This window comes from Terrapene carolina, unplaced genomic scaffold, assembly GCF_002925995.2.
Source record: "Terrapene carolina triunguis isolate 2854851 unplaced genomic scaffold, T_m_triunguis-2.0 Scaffold51613, whole genome shotgun sequence".
In the NCBI taxonomy this organism is placed as follows: domain Eukaryota; kingdom Metazoa; phylum Chordata; order Testudines; family Emydidae; genus Terrapene; species Terrapene triunguis.
This window is the reverse complement of record NW_020715964.1, coordinates 17,504-31,343: the sequence shown is the minus strand read 5'-3', so window position 1 is coordinate 31,343 and position 13,840 is coordinate 17,504. Positions and strand designations below refer to the sequence as shown.

At 60.9% G+C, this 13,840-nt stretch overlaps 1 protein-coding gene across 1 annotated transcript in view; it reads left to right on the top strand.

Moving 5' to 3' along the window:
• LOC112125212 (pre-rRNA 2'-O-ribose RNA methyltransferase FTSJ3-like) overlaps positions 1 to 13,595 on the top strand; it is a 23,696-nt gene extending 10,101 nt beyond the window's left edge. Inside the window, exons 2-19 of the mRNA XM_029914459.1 lie at positions 6 to 99; positions 489 to 588; positions 1,091 to 1,285; positions 1,372 to 1,487; positions 3,743 to 3,847; positions 4,071 to 4,171; positions 4,272 to 4,352; positions 4,514 to 4,657; positions 6,238 to 6,373; positions 6,624 to 6,820; positions 7,643 to 7,754; positions 8,245 to 8,335; positions 9,350 to 9,713; positions 9,901 to 9,977; positions 11,207 to 11,309; positions 11,625 to 11,808; positions 11,923 to 12,017; positions 12,559 to 13,595. Coding sequence (XP_029770319.1) covers positions 6 to 99; positions 489 to 588; positions 1,091 to 1,285; positions 1,372 to 1,487; positions 3,743 to 3,847; positions 4,071 to 4,171; positions 4,272 to 4,352; positions 4,514 to 4,657; positions 6,238 to 6,373; positions 6,624 to 6,820; positions 7,643 to 7,754; positions 8,245 to 8,335; positions 9,350 to 9,713; positions 9,901 to 9,977; positions 11,207 to 11,309; positions 11,625 to 11,808; positions 11,923 to 12,017; positions 12,559 to 12,748 — 2,485 coding nt within the window. The 3' untranslated portion in view covers positions 12,749 to 13,595. The remainder of the gene's footprint in view (positions 1 to 5; positions 100 to 488; positions 589 to 1,090; positions 1,286 to 1,371; positions 1,488 to 3,742; positions 3,848 to 4,070; positions 4,172 to 4,271; positions 4,353 to 4,513; positions 4,658 to 6,237; positions 6,374 to 6,623; positions 6,821 to 7,642; positions 7,755 to 8,244; positions 8,336 to 9,349; positions 9,714 to 9,900; positions 9,978 to 11,206; positions 11,310 to 11,624; positions 11,809 to 11,922; positions 12,018 to 12,558) is intronic.
• The last annotated feature ends 245 nt before the right edge of the window (positions 13,596 to 13,840 follow it).

Sequence of the window (13,840 nt, the reverse complement as noted above, 5' to 3'; positions counted from 1 at the left end):
CTGAGTGTCTCTCTCCTAGGGGTGGATTTGGTCCCCATTAAGCCCATCCCCAACGTGGTGACGCTGCAGGAGGACATCACCACGGAGAAGTGTCGCCAGGTAATTCCCACCCCACAATGCCTCCTGAACCCCGACAGCCGGACACTTTAGCGCATCTCCCCCGGCCCTGTTTCTGGGGGGATGGGGGGGCATCATGTTCACCCGCCCCCCAGAGGCCTCTCTGCGGTGAGATCCCCAAGCCACCCACCCCGGTTTCCCTTGGGGGGAGTGGGTAGGACCCTTGGGTTTGGCTCAGCCCTGGGACGCAGGTTCTGTAGGCTGGAGGGAGCGTTGGTCTTGGGGGGTTGGAGGGGAGGCCTGGCTTGGGGGGAGGGTCGGCAGGCTCACTGTGCCCTCGCCCCCCTCCCCCTCTCTGCTGTAGCGAATGTGAGGGGGGCTGTCCTGGCAGGGAGGGTGTCCCAGGCTCACCCCCTGCCCTCGCCCCCCAGGCCGTGCGCAAGGAGCTGCAGACGTGGAAGGTGGACGTGGTGCTGAACGACGGGGCCCCCAATGTGGGGGCCAGCTGGGTGCATGACGCGTACTCCCAAGGTACCTCCCCCCCTCGCCTGGCGGCCCCGGTCCCTGTGACAGCCGAGGGTTCAGCTCCATCCCTAGCGCCCTGGAGCTCCCCGGGTCCAGCTCAGCAGTCCTGTGTCCCATCGCCCCCAGTGCAGGAGCAAAGGGCCCTCTGGGGCCGGCCCAGTTACAAGGGATCGGGACCCAGCACTGTCGGTCGTGTGCTCCAGAGCAGAGAGCGGCAGGAGGCCTGGGCCCCGTGGAAGTGTCAGACAGACGCCCCAGGGGAGGGAAAGGAACGCGCCGTGCCAGGCGAGTGCCTGTGGGGTTGTCTCCTCAGCAGGCCCAGGGCTGAGTCCACCCCGCCCCCTGCCCCATCCTTCCCCTCAGGTACCACGACAAGCACCGTGGGAACCAGAATCAAGCTGGATCCTGCTCCCTAGCCATGCCCCGGTCTGCCGCGCTTGGAGCCACTGGGAGTGAAGGCTCAACGGGGTTGGCTTTGGCGCTGATCCATCTCCATTCTCCACTCCAGCCAACCTGACGCTCATGGCCCTGAAGTTGGCCTGCGAATTCCTTTCCAAGGGCGGCTGGTTCATCACAAAAGTCTTCCGCTCCCGCGACTACCAGCCCCTCCTGTGGATCTTCCAGCAGTTGTTTCGCAAGGTGCAGGCCACCAAGCCGCAGGCCTCCCGCAACGAGTCGGCCGAGATCTTCGTCGTCTGCCAGGGTGAGCTGGGGCCGGGGGTTGCTGGGTGGGAAGGGAGTGGGGGTTGCTGGCTGACACCTCTAATCCTTTCCTTTTCCCTCTCCCAGGATATCTGTCCCCAGATAAAATTGACAGCAAATTCTTTGATCCCAAATTTGCCTTCAAGGAAGTTGAGATTCAGGCCAAATCTGTGAGCGAGCTGGTGACCAAAAAGAAACCAAAGGTACAAGTGAGCAGTCCGGGGGGCTTGGCTGTGAGGGGAGGCCCTTTGGGGCAGGGAGAGCAGCCCCCAAGGATGAGGAGAGGGGTCCATAGTTTAGAGTGGGGCTGGGGGAGGCTGTGGCGCTTGGACCCTGCCGAGTGGAGCCTGCTGCTTACTCATCCCGTCTGGCTAGTAATGTATATGCTTGGCGCTTCAAACGTGCTAATTTCCCAAAGCCGAGGAAAACCATGAGTGAAATTGCCTGGGAGGAAAAATGTAGGCAGGAAAATTAATGAAAATTGGGAGCCCTTTTAAAAGGGTGTATTGCATGACCAAAAAGTCATGATTCTACAGTCAAGAAAGAACATGGCCTAAAATCCCATCCTGGTTCAGTGGTGAAGAGAAAGTGACCATTAGACATAAAAAAGTAATAGATAACACATGGAAAAAAGGGGAAATGCATAGCAATGGGTATAAATAAGTTATGGAGGGTAGAAAGTTGATAAGGGAAACTAAAGAGATCAGGGTAAACTCCCTGGCTTTCATAGCTAAGGACAATAAAAAGTTTAAGGATATTAGGAACAAAATAAATGCTAGCAATGGTATAGGCCAGGGGTAGGCAACCTATGGCACGCGTGCCAAAAACGGCACGCGGGCTGATTTTCAGTGGCACTCACACTGCCCGGGTCCTCGCCACCGGTCCAGGGGGCTCTGCATTTGAATTTAATTTTAAATGAAGCTTCTTAAACATTTTAAAAACCTTATTTACTTTACATACGACAATAGTTTAGTTCTATATTATAGACTTATAGAAAGAGACCTTCTAAAAACGTTAACATGTATGACTGGCACGCGAAACCTTAAATTAGAGTGAATAAACAAAGACTTGGCACACCACTTCTGAAAGGTTGCCGACCCCTGGTATAGGCCTATTACGCTAGGAGGAGATGGTAAAGTTCTTAATATAGAAAAGGCAGAAAAGTGTTTAATAAATATTTGTGTGTTTGGCAAGAAGCAGGATTATGATCTCGTATTACATGAGAATGGTGAAGTACTTTCTAGTCTGTTAGCAACCAAGGTGGATGTTAAAAAGCATCTACTAGGAACAAACATTTTAAAATCAGCAAGTCACTAGCAACCAAAAAGTCCTAAAAGAGCTGGCTGAGAAAATCTCTAACCTACTGATGTTAATTAATGCCAATTAATGTGATGGGGGGTTGGGGGTGTCTTGTCAAACAAACGTGATTTCATTCTTTGAAAGGTACTTGTCTTAGTACTGCACAACATTCTAACTGTAAACGTAGCGCTGTGCCGTACCTGCAAAGCAAGCAGTAAGTGGATTAACACCTGGCGAACTGACAGATATCAAAAGGCGTCAGCATCTAATGGGCGAGTGTCCAGTGGGCTTCCGCAGGGTCTGGTACTAGACCTGACCTCATTCAACATTTTCATCAGTCTGGAAGCAAATAGCAAACGTGCAGCTGAGCCAAAGATTTGTGGAGTGAGGCCCCAGGTGTTGTAATACAGCCAAAGGCAAGGTCGTGTCTAGGGCCGTACCTGCGGAATGGGGGCCTGCGTCCTGGAAAGCAGGGAGTCTGGACAGGACCTAGGAGTCCTCGTGGACAAGCAGCTGCCCGTGAGCTCCCGGGGCGATGCTGACGTGACCCGTGGCTGTGTGAAAAGGGGAGTCGGAGCAGAGTTCGGTACAGCGCTGCTGGGACCGACGCTGGAGACCGCACCCCGGTCTGGCGTCCGCATTTGAGAAGGATGTTGACATTTTAGAGAGGGTGCAGAAAAGAGCCACAAAACCGATTCGGGAGCTGGCGAACAGGCCGGAGAGTGACACACACACAGCTCAGTATGTTTCGCTGATCACAGAGCGGACTGAGAGTTGACTTGACGACAGTGATTTGATCTTGATGGGGAGAAAATACCGGCGACTAACGGGCTTGTTAAGGGCGACAGGCAGAACGAGAACCCCTGGCTGGAAGCTGACGTTAGACACGTTCGAGTTAGAGATGAGGCAGGACGTGTTCCCTGAGCGGGCGATTGTCCATTGGAACAAACTGCCCGGGGAAGGGGAGGGGCCCCATCTCGGTGTCGTCAGCTCCAGGCTGGAGGCTTCTGGAAGGAGCTTCAGGCACTACAAGCCGTTGGGCTCCATGTGGGTGCGAGGGGGGAAGTGAAATGGCTGGGCTAGGCCAGAGCTCAGACTAGCTGATCTAATGGCCCCTGCCGTGAATCTACGGCTCTGACCCCATCCTCCCGTCTCGCAGGCGGAGGGATACGCAGAAGGTGACACGACGCTCTATCACCGCTTCACGCTGATGGATTTCCTCAAGGCCCCCAACCCTGTGGATTTCCTCTCCAAGGCCAATGAGGTGAGTGCCCAGGGCCAGGCCAGCCCCGTGGGAGCGGAGCAGGGAGGGCCCACAGCCTGGGCTTGGCTCAGCCCCTCTGCTGGACACCGGCAGGGCACTTAGCAGCACCCAGGAGCTTGCTGGTGGGACCCACGGCCTGGGCTTGGGGCAGGGGAAGAGTTGCGAGGGCTGCTGGTCTCGGGAAGGAGACAGCTGCAGCCTTTCCCCTTTGGCTCCTGTGCAGATCACGCTGGGGGACAGCGAGCTGGAGCGGCACAGCGCCACCACCGAGGAGCTGCGCCAGTGTTGCCGGGACATCCGCGTGCTGGGCCGCAAGGAGCTCAGGTACCCTGGGTGGGTGGGGGGAGGGGGGCACGCGGCCTGGGCTTGGGGAGTCCGGCACTGCCTGGGGCGGCTGGTTCTAACTCGCTGCCTCTCTGCTCAGGGCCCTGCTGAACTGGAGGACGAAGCTGCGTCGCTTTATGGCCAGGAAGCTGAAGGAGCAGGCCAAGGAGCTGGACATCAGGTAGGAGGAGAAAGGTGGCTTCCCAAATCTGCAACTGCCCCCTCCACGCACACCAGGGGGCGCTCCGTAGCTCGTGCCCGCCAGCTGGTGGCGCTGGGGAGCCTGGCCCCGGGTTGGCTGGGTGGGGCAGGGCCAGGCTGAGTGACTCCATCTTCTGGCAGCTTGAGCTCCGGCGAGGAGGAGGAGGGCGGCGAGGAGGAGGCCGTGAAGACGTCGGGAGCAGCTGGGGATGGAGCCGCAGAGGAGGAGGAGATGGAGCTGAGGCTGGCGGAGCTGAAGGCAGAGGAAGTGGCTGAGCTGAAGAGGTGAGTGCTGCCCTCCCCAGCAAGGGGATCTGGGCACCCAGGGGTGGGGGAACCTCAGTGCTCCTGCTACGGGCATGTGATGGGCCCGTCCTCAGCTGGGCTGGGGTGTCCAGCCAGCAGAAATGCTGCAGGAGGCTCTCCCAGGGTGCCTCCCCCCATCGGTACCCCTATTTGCCCTGTGTCACGGACTCACAGATCGTGCCCACTCTTGGCCCCGTGCGGTCCGTGGGGGGTGCCCCTGTTAGTGAGACAGCCCTTCTCAGGGGTCCACTCTCTCTCGGGGTCAGGACCCTCCACCTCCTGGAGCCGCGCCTCAGAGCCTTAGCACATCTGTTTCTCGCCGTGGACCCCCTCAGGGAGTCCACTCGCTCTGGACCCCCCGGGCCTTCACCCCCGAAGGGGTTGATGCCACCCTGTTCTCTAGACCTGAGTGACTCTCAGCCAGCATAAAACAGGGGGGTTTATTGAGGGTTGAACACAGCACAGGAAACTCTCAGGGCCTCAGGCCTGGCCTCCCTCAGCCCAGCACATCCCAGTCTCTCTGCATCCAGGTGGGCTCTGCCTGCTCCCTCTCTCCAGCCCAGAGCCCCCCTGCTTCCCAGCTGGGCATCTGAGATCACCGGCCCCAGGCCCCGCCTCTGTCCATTGTCTTCTCTCCAGATAAACAGGGTCGTAAACTGGGGCGTCCTCTTCTCCCTTCTGTCCTCTGTCTGGAACCGGCTGGTTAGGTCACTGGGTCCTCACTCTGCAGCCCATTGTCCACCCACTGGCCAGAACCGGCTGCGTCTCCTCAGCTGGGCCTCCGGGTCACCGGTCGCTGGGGTATTCATCCTCCCGGCCATCGGCTGGGTTCCCAAGTCCTCTCCAAAACAAACTCCCTCTCCCCTCACCTCGTTAAATGAGTAATACCCAGGGAAACTGAGTCCCACCCCCTCCGCATGCAAACCATTGAAACTCCACAGAAAACAAGAAAACCCCCCACTTCGTCACACCCAGAGTACCCCCATGCGCCTCTCCCTGACCCCCTCCTCTCAGGACTGTTTCTGGGAGCAGTTTCCTTTGGGCTCAGGACCCCAGCCCCAGCCTGGCTCAGACGCTCGCCCACCCCAGCATGGGAGGGAAGCAGAGGCCCTGAGGGGAGTGACTGGCCCAAGCTCCCATGGTCTGCAGCAGAGCTGGGAATAGAACCCAGCAGTCCTGCCAGCCAGGCCTGCTCTGACGCCCCCCCGCCCGCCGAGAGACCCGGCTCCATGTGTCCCCGGCAGCAGCTGGAGCTCACTGCCTGGTGGCAGCCATGCCGCCCCTGGGGCTGCCCAGTGCTCTGCCCCAGCACTCAGGGAGGCACCGTGATGGGTGCCCTCGGGTGTGGGGGGATGGTGCCCCTTCCCCCATGACTGCACAGCTGTGAAAGTTATGGGCCCAGCCCCCCAGCACAGGGGTCTCCATCTGGGGGGGGGGGCAGTCAGACAGGCCTGCTGGGAGGCAGGATGGGGCAGCCGGGCTCCCATCCCCGTGATGGCAGCTGTGGGGTTCTGGCTGCAGCGTGACCCTCTCCCCCCCCCGGCGGGAATCCCCCCCAGGAAGAAGAAGAAGATCCTGAAGGAGCAGCGGAAGCAGCGCGAGCGCATCGAGCTGAAGATGGACCTGCCCGGCGTCTCCATCGCCGACGAGGGCGAGACTGGCATGTTCTCCCTCCGAACCATCGGCAAGACCCGGGTGAGGCTGCGGGGGCAGCAGCTGGCTCCCCACCGGCGTGACGGCCCATGTCTGCTCGGGGCAGAGCCGGGGGGTTGGGGGGGCTCGGGAAATGGGCAGGCTACAGGGGAGTGAGCGGGGCTAGGAGAGTGGTGGGTGGGGGCACTCCAGGGGTGTGGGCGGGGCCGGGGGGGGCTGGGCTGGGAGAGCGGCGGGGGATGATTTGATTTCTGTGGGGCCTGGCTCCTGACCCTCGCTCCCTGCTCCTCAGCTGCTGAATGAGGTGGCCAGGGGCGATATGGCGTCTGCGGACGCCTTCCTGGAGGCGCCGCACGAGGACGACGACGTGGCCTTCTCGGAGCAGGACGACGCGGACGACGTGTCTCTGGCCAGCGACCTGGACTCGGACGAGCTGGCCGACATCGAGGAGCGGCTGCAGGAAGCCAAGCGGGGGCTGGGCCCAAAGAGGTCAGAGCCACTGTGGGGAGCGGGGGGGCAGGTGAGGGATCCTGGCAGCTGCAGTAAACTCCCCCCGGTTGGAGCAACTTGGGGGCCGTGAAAACCGCATCACAGACAATGAAATCTGGTCTCCCCTGTAATAACATCTGGTCTGTTGTGAACTTTTACCGTAAGCAGCGTTTCACAAACCAGGGCTCCCGACCCGGGAGGGGGGCGTGGCATCGCCACTCCTACTTCTGCGCTGCCTGGAGAGCGGCGACTGCTGGCTGGCTTCCCAGCTCTGAAGGCAGAACAGAAGTGAGGGTGGCATGGTATTGGGGGGTCGTCACTTTTTGGGGGAATTGGCATGGGCTTTACATCTTTTGCCATTTTTAAATACATGTTCATGCTTTGTTACAACACCGTGAAATTTACATATCTGAAACCGGGACAGTCAAGCTTTTAAAAATGCTATGAGTGAAATTTACGAAAACGATGTGAATTTGGTAGGGCCATGGCCATGAGGGGTCCTGGGCAAACGACAGCCTCTCTACTCTGGGCTCCCAGTAGGGGGCGCTGTGACTGGCTGGGGTGATGACCAGGTGGACGGGGTCAGCCTGCCTGGCCCTTAACCCTCGCAGCACCACTGCGGTGGGAGGCTCTGCCCCTTTCCCAGGGGTTGGAGCCAGGTGGGCAGCTAAGTGCCCCTCCCCAGGGAGCCCTGTGCCAGGCAGCCTGGCTGCCCCCGCCGGGCCCCTGTCCGTGGCCCCGGGGCCGAGCGTGCCCGGCTACCCCCACCGGGCCCTGGTCCGTGGCCCTGGGGCTGAGCGTGCCCGGCTGGCTGTGTTGCAGAGGGACCTTCCAGCAGCCGGCAGAGGAGGAGGAGGAGGAGAATCCCCTGCTGGTGCCCCTGGAGGAGAAGTCGGTGCTGGAGGAGAGGCAGACCAACCTGTGGTTCGGGAAGGTGAGTGCCCCAGTTGGCCGGGAAGTGCCAGGTCCCGAGGTGGGGGGTGTCCCAGCCCCTGTGCAGCGGCTCCAGCCTCACCTGGGCCCACCTGCCCTCTGCTGGCTGGAGCAAGGTCTGCACTGGCTCTGGCCTGTCGCCCTCTGGTGGCAGCGCAGTGCGTGTGAGCCGTGGTGCTAGTGGCTGGCAGGAGACTCTTGAGCTCCCCCAGGGAGGCCTGGCTGGGGAGTTACAGGGGCCAGAGTCTCCCCACGTGGGCTGCAGGGACCCCAAGGATGGGGGGAGAGGGGGGAGCGCAGTGAAAGCAGCCCACGCACGAGGGCCTGCGTCCTTACCTTAAACATCCCCTCGCTCCCTCCTCCCAGCTCCCCACGTGTCTCCCCCTACCCCCCATCCCTGCCAGCTCCCTGCCATTCATGTGTCTCCTGCTGCCCCCCACCTCCCACCAGCTCAGCCCTGCCCTCTGTGACCAACCCCTCCCTGTCCCTAGGAGGTCTTTGCCGGCATTGAGGACGATGTGGACGAGGCCCTGGAGATCAGCCAGGCGCAGGTGCTGTCCGAGAGGAAGGAGCCGCCGCCAGGTGAGAAGGGGGCCGTGGCGTGCACGGGGCCGGCTGTCCCTGGGGGTGGCGCCTGTCAGGGTTCCCTCCCCACTCTGAACTCTGGGGTACAGATGTGGGGACCCGCATGAAAAAACCCCTAAGCTTATTTTTACCAACTTAGATTTAAAACTTCCGCAAGGCATAAATTCCTTCCTTGCCCTTGGTATTGCTGCCACCACCAAGTGATTTAAACAAACATTCAGGAAGGGCCATTTGGAGCCCTACCTCCCCCAAAATATCCCCCCAAACCCCTACACCCCCTTTCCTGGGGAGGCTTGAGAATAATATCCTCACCAATTGGTTATAAAGTGAGCACAGATCAACCCCCCTGGGTCTTTAGGACACTGAAAAACAATCAGGTTCTTAAAAGAAGTTTATTTTAGAAAAAAGATAAAAGAATCACCTCTGTAAAATCAGGATGGAAGATAACTTTACAGGGTAACAAAAAGATTCAAAACACAGAGGATTTCCCCTCTAGGCAAAACTTTAAAGTTACAAAAACAGGGATAAACCTCCCTCTTAGCACAGGGAAAATTCACAAGCTACAACAAAAGATAATTTAACGCATTTCTTTGTTATTACTTACCATTTTTGCAAGACTAGATGCTTAGTTCAGATATGGCTTAGGGAGATGTATTTTCCCTGCCCTGGCTCCTCGCTGACCTGGAGAGAACAAAGGAACCCAAAACAAAAACCGTCCCCCACAGATTTGAAAGTATCTTCTCCCCTTATTGGTCCTTTTGGTCAGGTGCCAACCAGGTTATTTGAGCTTCTTAACCCTTTACAGGTAAAGGAGGGATTTTATGCTACTCTTAGCTGTATGTTTTTGGCAGCCAAGCCCGGGAGGGAGCTGGGCCCCCATTGTCCAGGCGAGGAACTGGCCACGGGGTCACAGAAGCAATTGGAGCCCTGGTTCCCTGACCTGCTCTCAGGACCGACTGAATGGGAGGAGCGGCTCGTAAGACGAGCTCGACCCTGCCTCAGCCTCCCCAGGGGAAAGGGGCCCCGCCAAACGGGGCAGAGCGCCGGGTTTCCCTGAAGGTAGCAGGCCGGCCCCAGGCTGTCCATCCAGCCCTCGTGGCTGGGGCCCCTGGGAAGCAGGATTCCCCCTTATCAGATGCGACGCCCCTCCCAGCTGTGAGCTCCCTTGCGGCCCCCCAGTCCACCTCACCCACTGGCCTTGCTTGTCACACCCAGGGAACATGAAGGGGAAGGGGCAGAAGAAGCTGCCCCCATCCCAGGAGGCAGCTGCAGTGGAGGTGGGGCCCAGGGCAGCCGTGGGGGCTGGTCCCAGCGAAGACCAGGGTGGGGGGAGCAGCGGCGAGGAGGACTCTGACAGCAGCAGCGACGAGGAGAGGTGAGCAAACGGGGGTCGCTGGCCCGCCCGGGGGGGGGGGGGGGGTAGCAGGGGGCCCGGGCCCCTGGACTCTATACAGTGGGAGGGATGAGCTGGGAGGGGGCTGCCCTTCCCGCCCAGTCCTGAGCACCGTCGCCTTGGGGGGCGCTGCATGAGCAGCAGTGACCGTTCCTCTCTTCCCCCCCAGGGAGACATCGCAGAAGGGAAGGAAGCGGGCGCTCGCCGAGCCAGGTGGCTTTGAGGTGGTGCCCATTGAGGACCCAGGTGAGTTGAATGGGGGCTGTGTGCAGGGAAAAGCAGCCCTGCTGGGGTGTCTGGACACCAGCATGGAGCTCAGTGCTAGGTGGTGGGCACAGGCCCAGCTGGCAGGAGAGGGGCCTAAGGCCATGGAGGTTTCTGCTCCTGGGGAAATTCTGTGCCACTGCGCATGCGCAGAATTTATGTGCCCCACAGATTTCTTTGCTTCCCTGCAGAAAAATGACTTTCTGACGGGGAAGCAAAGGGAAGCCCCAAGAGTGGTCATGTGACCCTCCCCAGCAGTATGTTTCGGGTGCCCAGGGCAGCCGGCAGAGAGGTAAATCACTGTGGGGCAGGGGGTGGGACTGGGGAAGACCTGGCTGGTGGCTCCTACCCTGCGCTGGGCTCAGCTGCTAGTCCCAGCTGGGCTGGGGAGGACGGGACTTCCTCTTTCCCTGCACGGCATTCGGGGCTGTCAGAGCCTCCCCCAGCTGCAGGAAGCTCTGCAAACTCCCCCCACCACCTGCGTGTCCTGCACCCGCCGCTCCTCAGCTGCTGGGGGACGGATCCATGTACAGGGAGTTGCTCCCCCATCCGCCCAACTGCCGTGCATCCAGACTGCCTCCATACCCAGACCCTCCTGCTGAGTGTCACTCCCCACCCCCCGCACTCAGGATCCCCTCCCGATGACCACCACTCCCCCTGCACCTGGATCCCCGAGCCACCCAGACCCCCGTCCCGCTGAGCCCCAACCACCTTCACCTAGATCCCCCTGCAGAGTCCTATTGCACCTAGAACCCCCAACAAACCCCTGTGCCTCCAGATCCCCCACTGAGATTGCCCCGCACAGAACCCTCTCACCCCACAACTGGATCCCCCCACACTGAGCCCTTTCACACTTGGATTCTGCTGGGCTGAGCCTGCCGGCCCACCCTGGCATGGAGGGGCAGGGCCCTGGGGTGTTTCCGGGGCAGGCCTGGTCCTTGTGCTGCGTCAGGGTTGGGTGTAGCCTCACTGCTGAGTCCATGTCCCAGGGGAGCTGCAGGGTGATCTGCCATCTTTGCAGCCAGAGGCCTCTGCTCCCCACGGCCAGGCTGGAGCCTCCACATTTATGTGGCAAATAAAACGTGCAGGATTGGTAGTGGTTTGGTGCACAATGCCTTCGGGAGCGACCGGTTTCGTATATGGAGACGCCAGGGGCAGGTGGGAGGGTTTGTAGCAGCCTGAGCCCTAACGTGCTCATCTTCTCCCCCCAGTGAAGAGAGCCCGTGTCCTGGATGCAGAGGGGCTTGCGCTGGGGTCTGTCATTGCCACCTCCAGGAAAGCCAAGCGGGACCTGATTGACAACTCCTTCAACAGGTACCGGGGGCAGCAGGCAGCGTGGGGCGGTGGCCGGGGCAGGCCCTGGTGGGGGGCGTGGTCAGCTGTGATTTTGAGGGGCCCAGCCCCCCTTGGTTTCTCACTCTTGGGGAGAGAACAGGCTGCGTTGCGGAAGGGGAGATCCCTCATTTGACCCCTTCTCTCCTGCCCTGTGGGTGTGAGCTGTGTCCGGCAGTCACTTCCCGTGGGGGTGGTGTCTCTTCTGTCTGTTAGCCCCAAGGATGGGGGGAGGAGGGGCCAGGCCTGTGCCTGTCCCTGGGGCCTGCCCTCACCTGTCGGGCACCCCTCCCCCAGGTATGCCTTTAACGAGGAGGAGGGGGAGCTGCCCGAGTGGTTCCAGCAGGAAGAGCAGCAGCACCGCCGGAAGCAGCTGCCTCTGGACCGGCAGACGGTGGAGGAATACCGGCAGCGCTGGCGCCAGATCAACGCCCGCCCCATCAAGAAGGTGGCAGAGGCCAAGGCCCGGAAGAAGCGGCGGGTAAGTGAGCCGCATGGCCGGCGTCCCTGGGCGGGTTTCCCATCCCCCACCCTCTACTCTCGCTGCCTGGCCGGGCCCCCCAGCCACCCCCTGACCTCTCCCGTTTCCCCCCAGCTGCTGAAGAAGATGGAGCAGATGAAGAAGAAGGCGGAGGCTGTGGTGAGCACAGTGGATATTTCGGAGCGTGAAAAGGTGGCCCAGCTGCGCAGGTGAGTTACGATGTCGGGATCTACGGCATGGGCAGGGGGTGGTCGGATCTCTCAGAACAACAGAAGCCGGGCCAGGCCGCCATACGGCCGTGGGGCCAGGCCGCCATACGGCCGTGGGGCCAGGCAGGCTTCCAGAGCCGCATCAGGAGGTTCCCACCTCTGCCTTGGCCAGGCCCCCGCTGCTCAGGGCGTTTGAGCCGGGGGGTTCTGAGAAGAGGGTCGTGCAGCCAGTGACGTGGGAGAGTGGGGGGCGGGCTGGACGGGGGCTGAAGAGGCAGCTGAGAACAAAGGCGGGGAGGTGGCGGGGGTCAGACAGGAAGGGGGTCCCCATATTTTTCTGAGGCTGCGGCCCTGGAGGGCGTGGCAGCTCCCAGGGCTGTGGAGACGGGGGCTCAGCCCAGTGCTGTTTGTGCCCCAGGAAGCGTGTGGAGTCCAGGGCTGGGAGTTGCTCCCAGCAGCTGTCACATTGACACCCCCTGGGCTGGCCAGGGGCTGGGAGGGAGGGTCTCCGCTCTAACCTCTCTCCCCTCTCCTCTGGCAGCATCTACAAGAAGGCCGGCCTGGGGAAGGAGAAGCGAGAGGTCACCTACCTGGTAGCCAAGAAGGGGGTCGGCCGGCGTGTGCGGCGCCCCGCGGGGGTCAAGGGACACTTCAAGGTGGTGGACAGCCGCATGAAGAAGGACATGAGGGCTCAGAAAGGCAAAGAGAAGACGAGACGGCGCCGCAAGTGAGGACTCTGCCCCCGAGGGCTGGGCACGGCTGGCACCATGCGCCAGGCTGGGGTGGCTGGACAGCCCACGTGCCAGCCCTGGCCCCGACTCCGAGTGACTCTGGACAACCTGACCCTGTTCTGAGCCCCTGGCTCCTCAGCCAGAGAAGGAGGGAGTCACGCTCTGAATCATAAGAGGTCATTTCCTGTTGACCATGGAGCCACTTCCTGTCTGCAGCCTCGCGGGAACCGGCCCTGCCAGCCTCAGCTTCGTGGCGCCACTGCCCTTCCCAGGCTTGCTGTGCGGCAGACAATTGGTTAGCCCTGGTCATGTGGCTTCTGTGTTGCCCGCCCAGAATTGACAGCTGTGATGAGACTCCCCAGTGAGACGGCTGCACTCTGTACACCGGCCTGCCAACCGCACCCCACTGCGGGCGTGTCCCGGTCTCCCAGAGAGCAGGGCCAGGAGGTGACGGTTGCTTTCAGCCAGGCGTCCTGGGCTGGGCCAACCCCTGTGCAGTCCGCGGCCTGGCCCAGAGCAGGGGCTTCCTGCACTGGTTGTAGACGGCGCGGGAGTTCGCTGGGAAAGCAGGAGCTAAAGCTGGGCAGGGGGAGGCGTCCTTGTCTCTGGGGCTTTCTCATCTCCGCTGTCTGGTCTCCCGGGGGGCAGCGGCTCTCCTGGCTTGCTCTGAAATTAAACCCTGTTCTCTGGGCCGGTTTGCTGTTTCCCACGGCTTTGCTAGCCTGCCGCCGGGTTAGCTCTGGGGCTGGGTGTCTCTTTCGGCCTCCTGGCAGCAGGACGCTGGGGCTGCTGTCACCGCTCGCTAAAGCAGGTGCAGCTGCCAGCATCAGATGGGGCAGTTCCCCAAATGCGCTGTGGCCTCTCCCCTTGGGACTCTCTCTCAGCCCTGCCTATCTCAAGAGGGGAAAGGGAGCTGAGCTGGGGACTTGAGAGAGAGAGGCCAGTGGAGTGCTAGCTACTGGGATTGGGGAGGTCGGGAGGCCTGGGACAGAGGCCAGAACCCAGGCTCTGTCCTGCACCTGGCGTGGCACTGTTGCCAAGTGTGGGGGGAAGGGCAGAGATCTCTTTCTCCTGCTCCAGCCAGAGGCATCA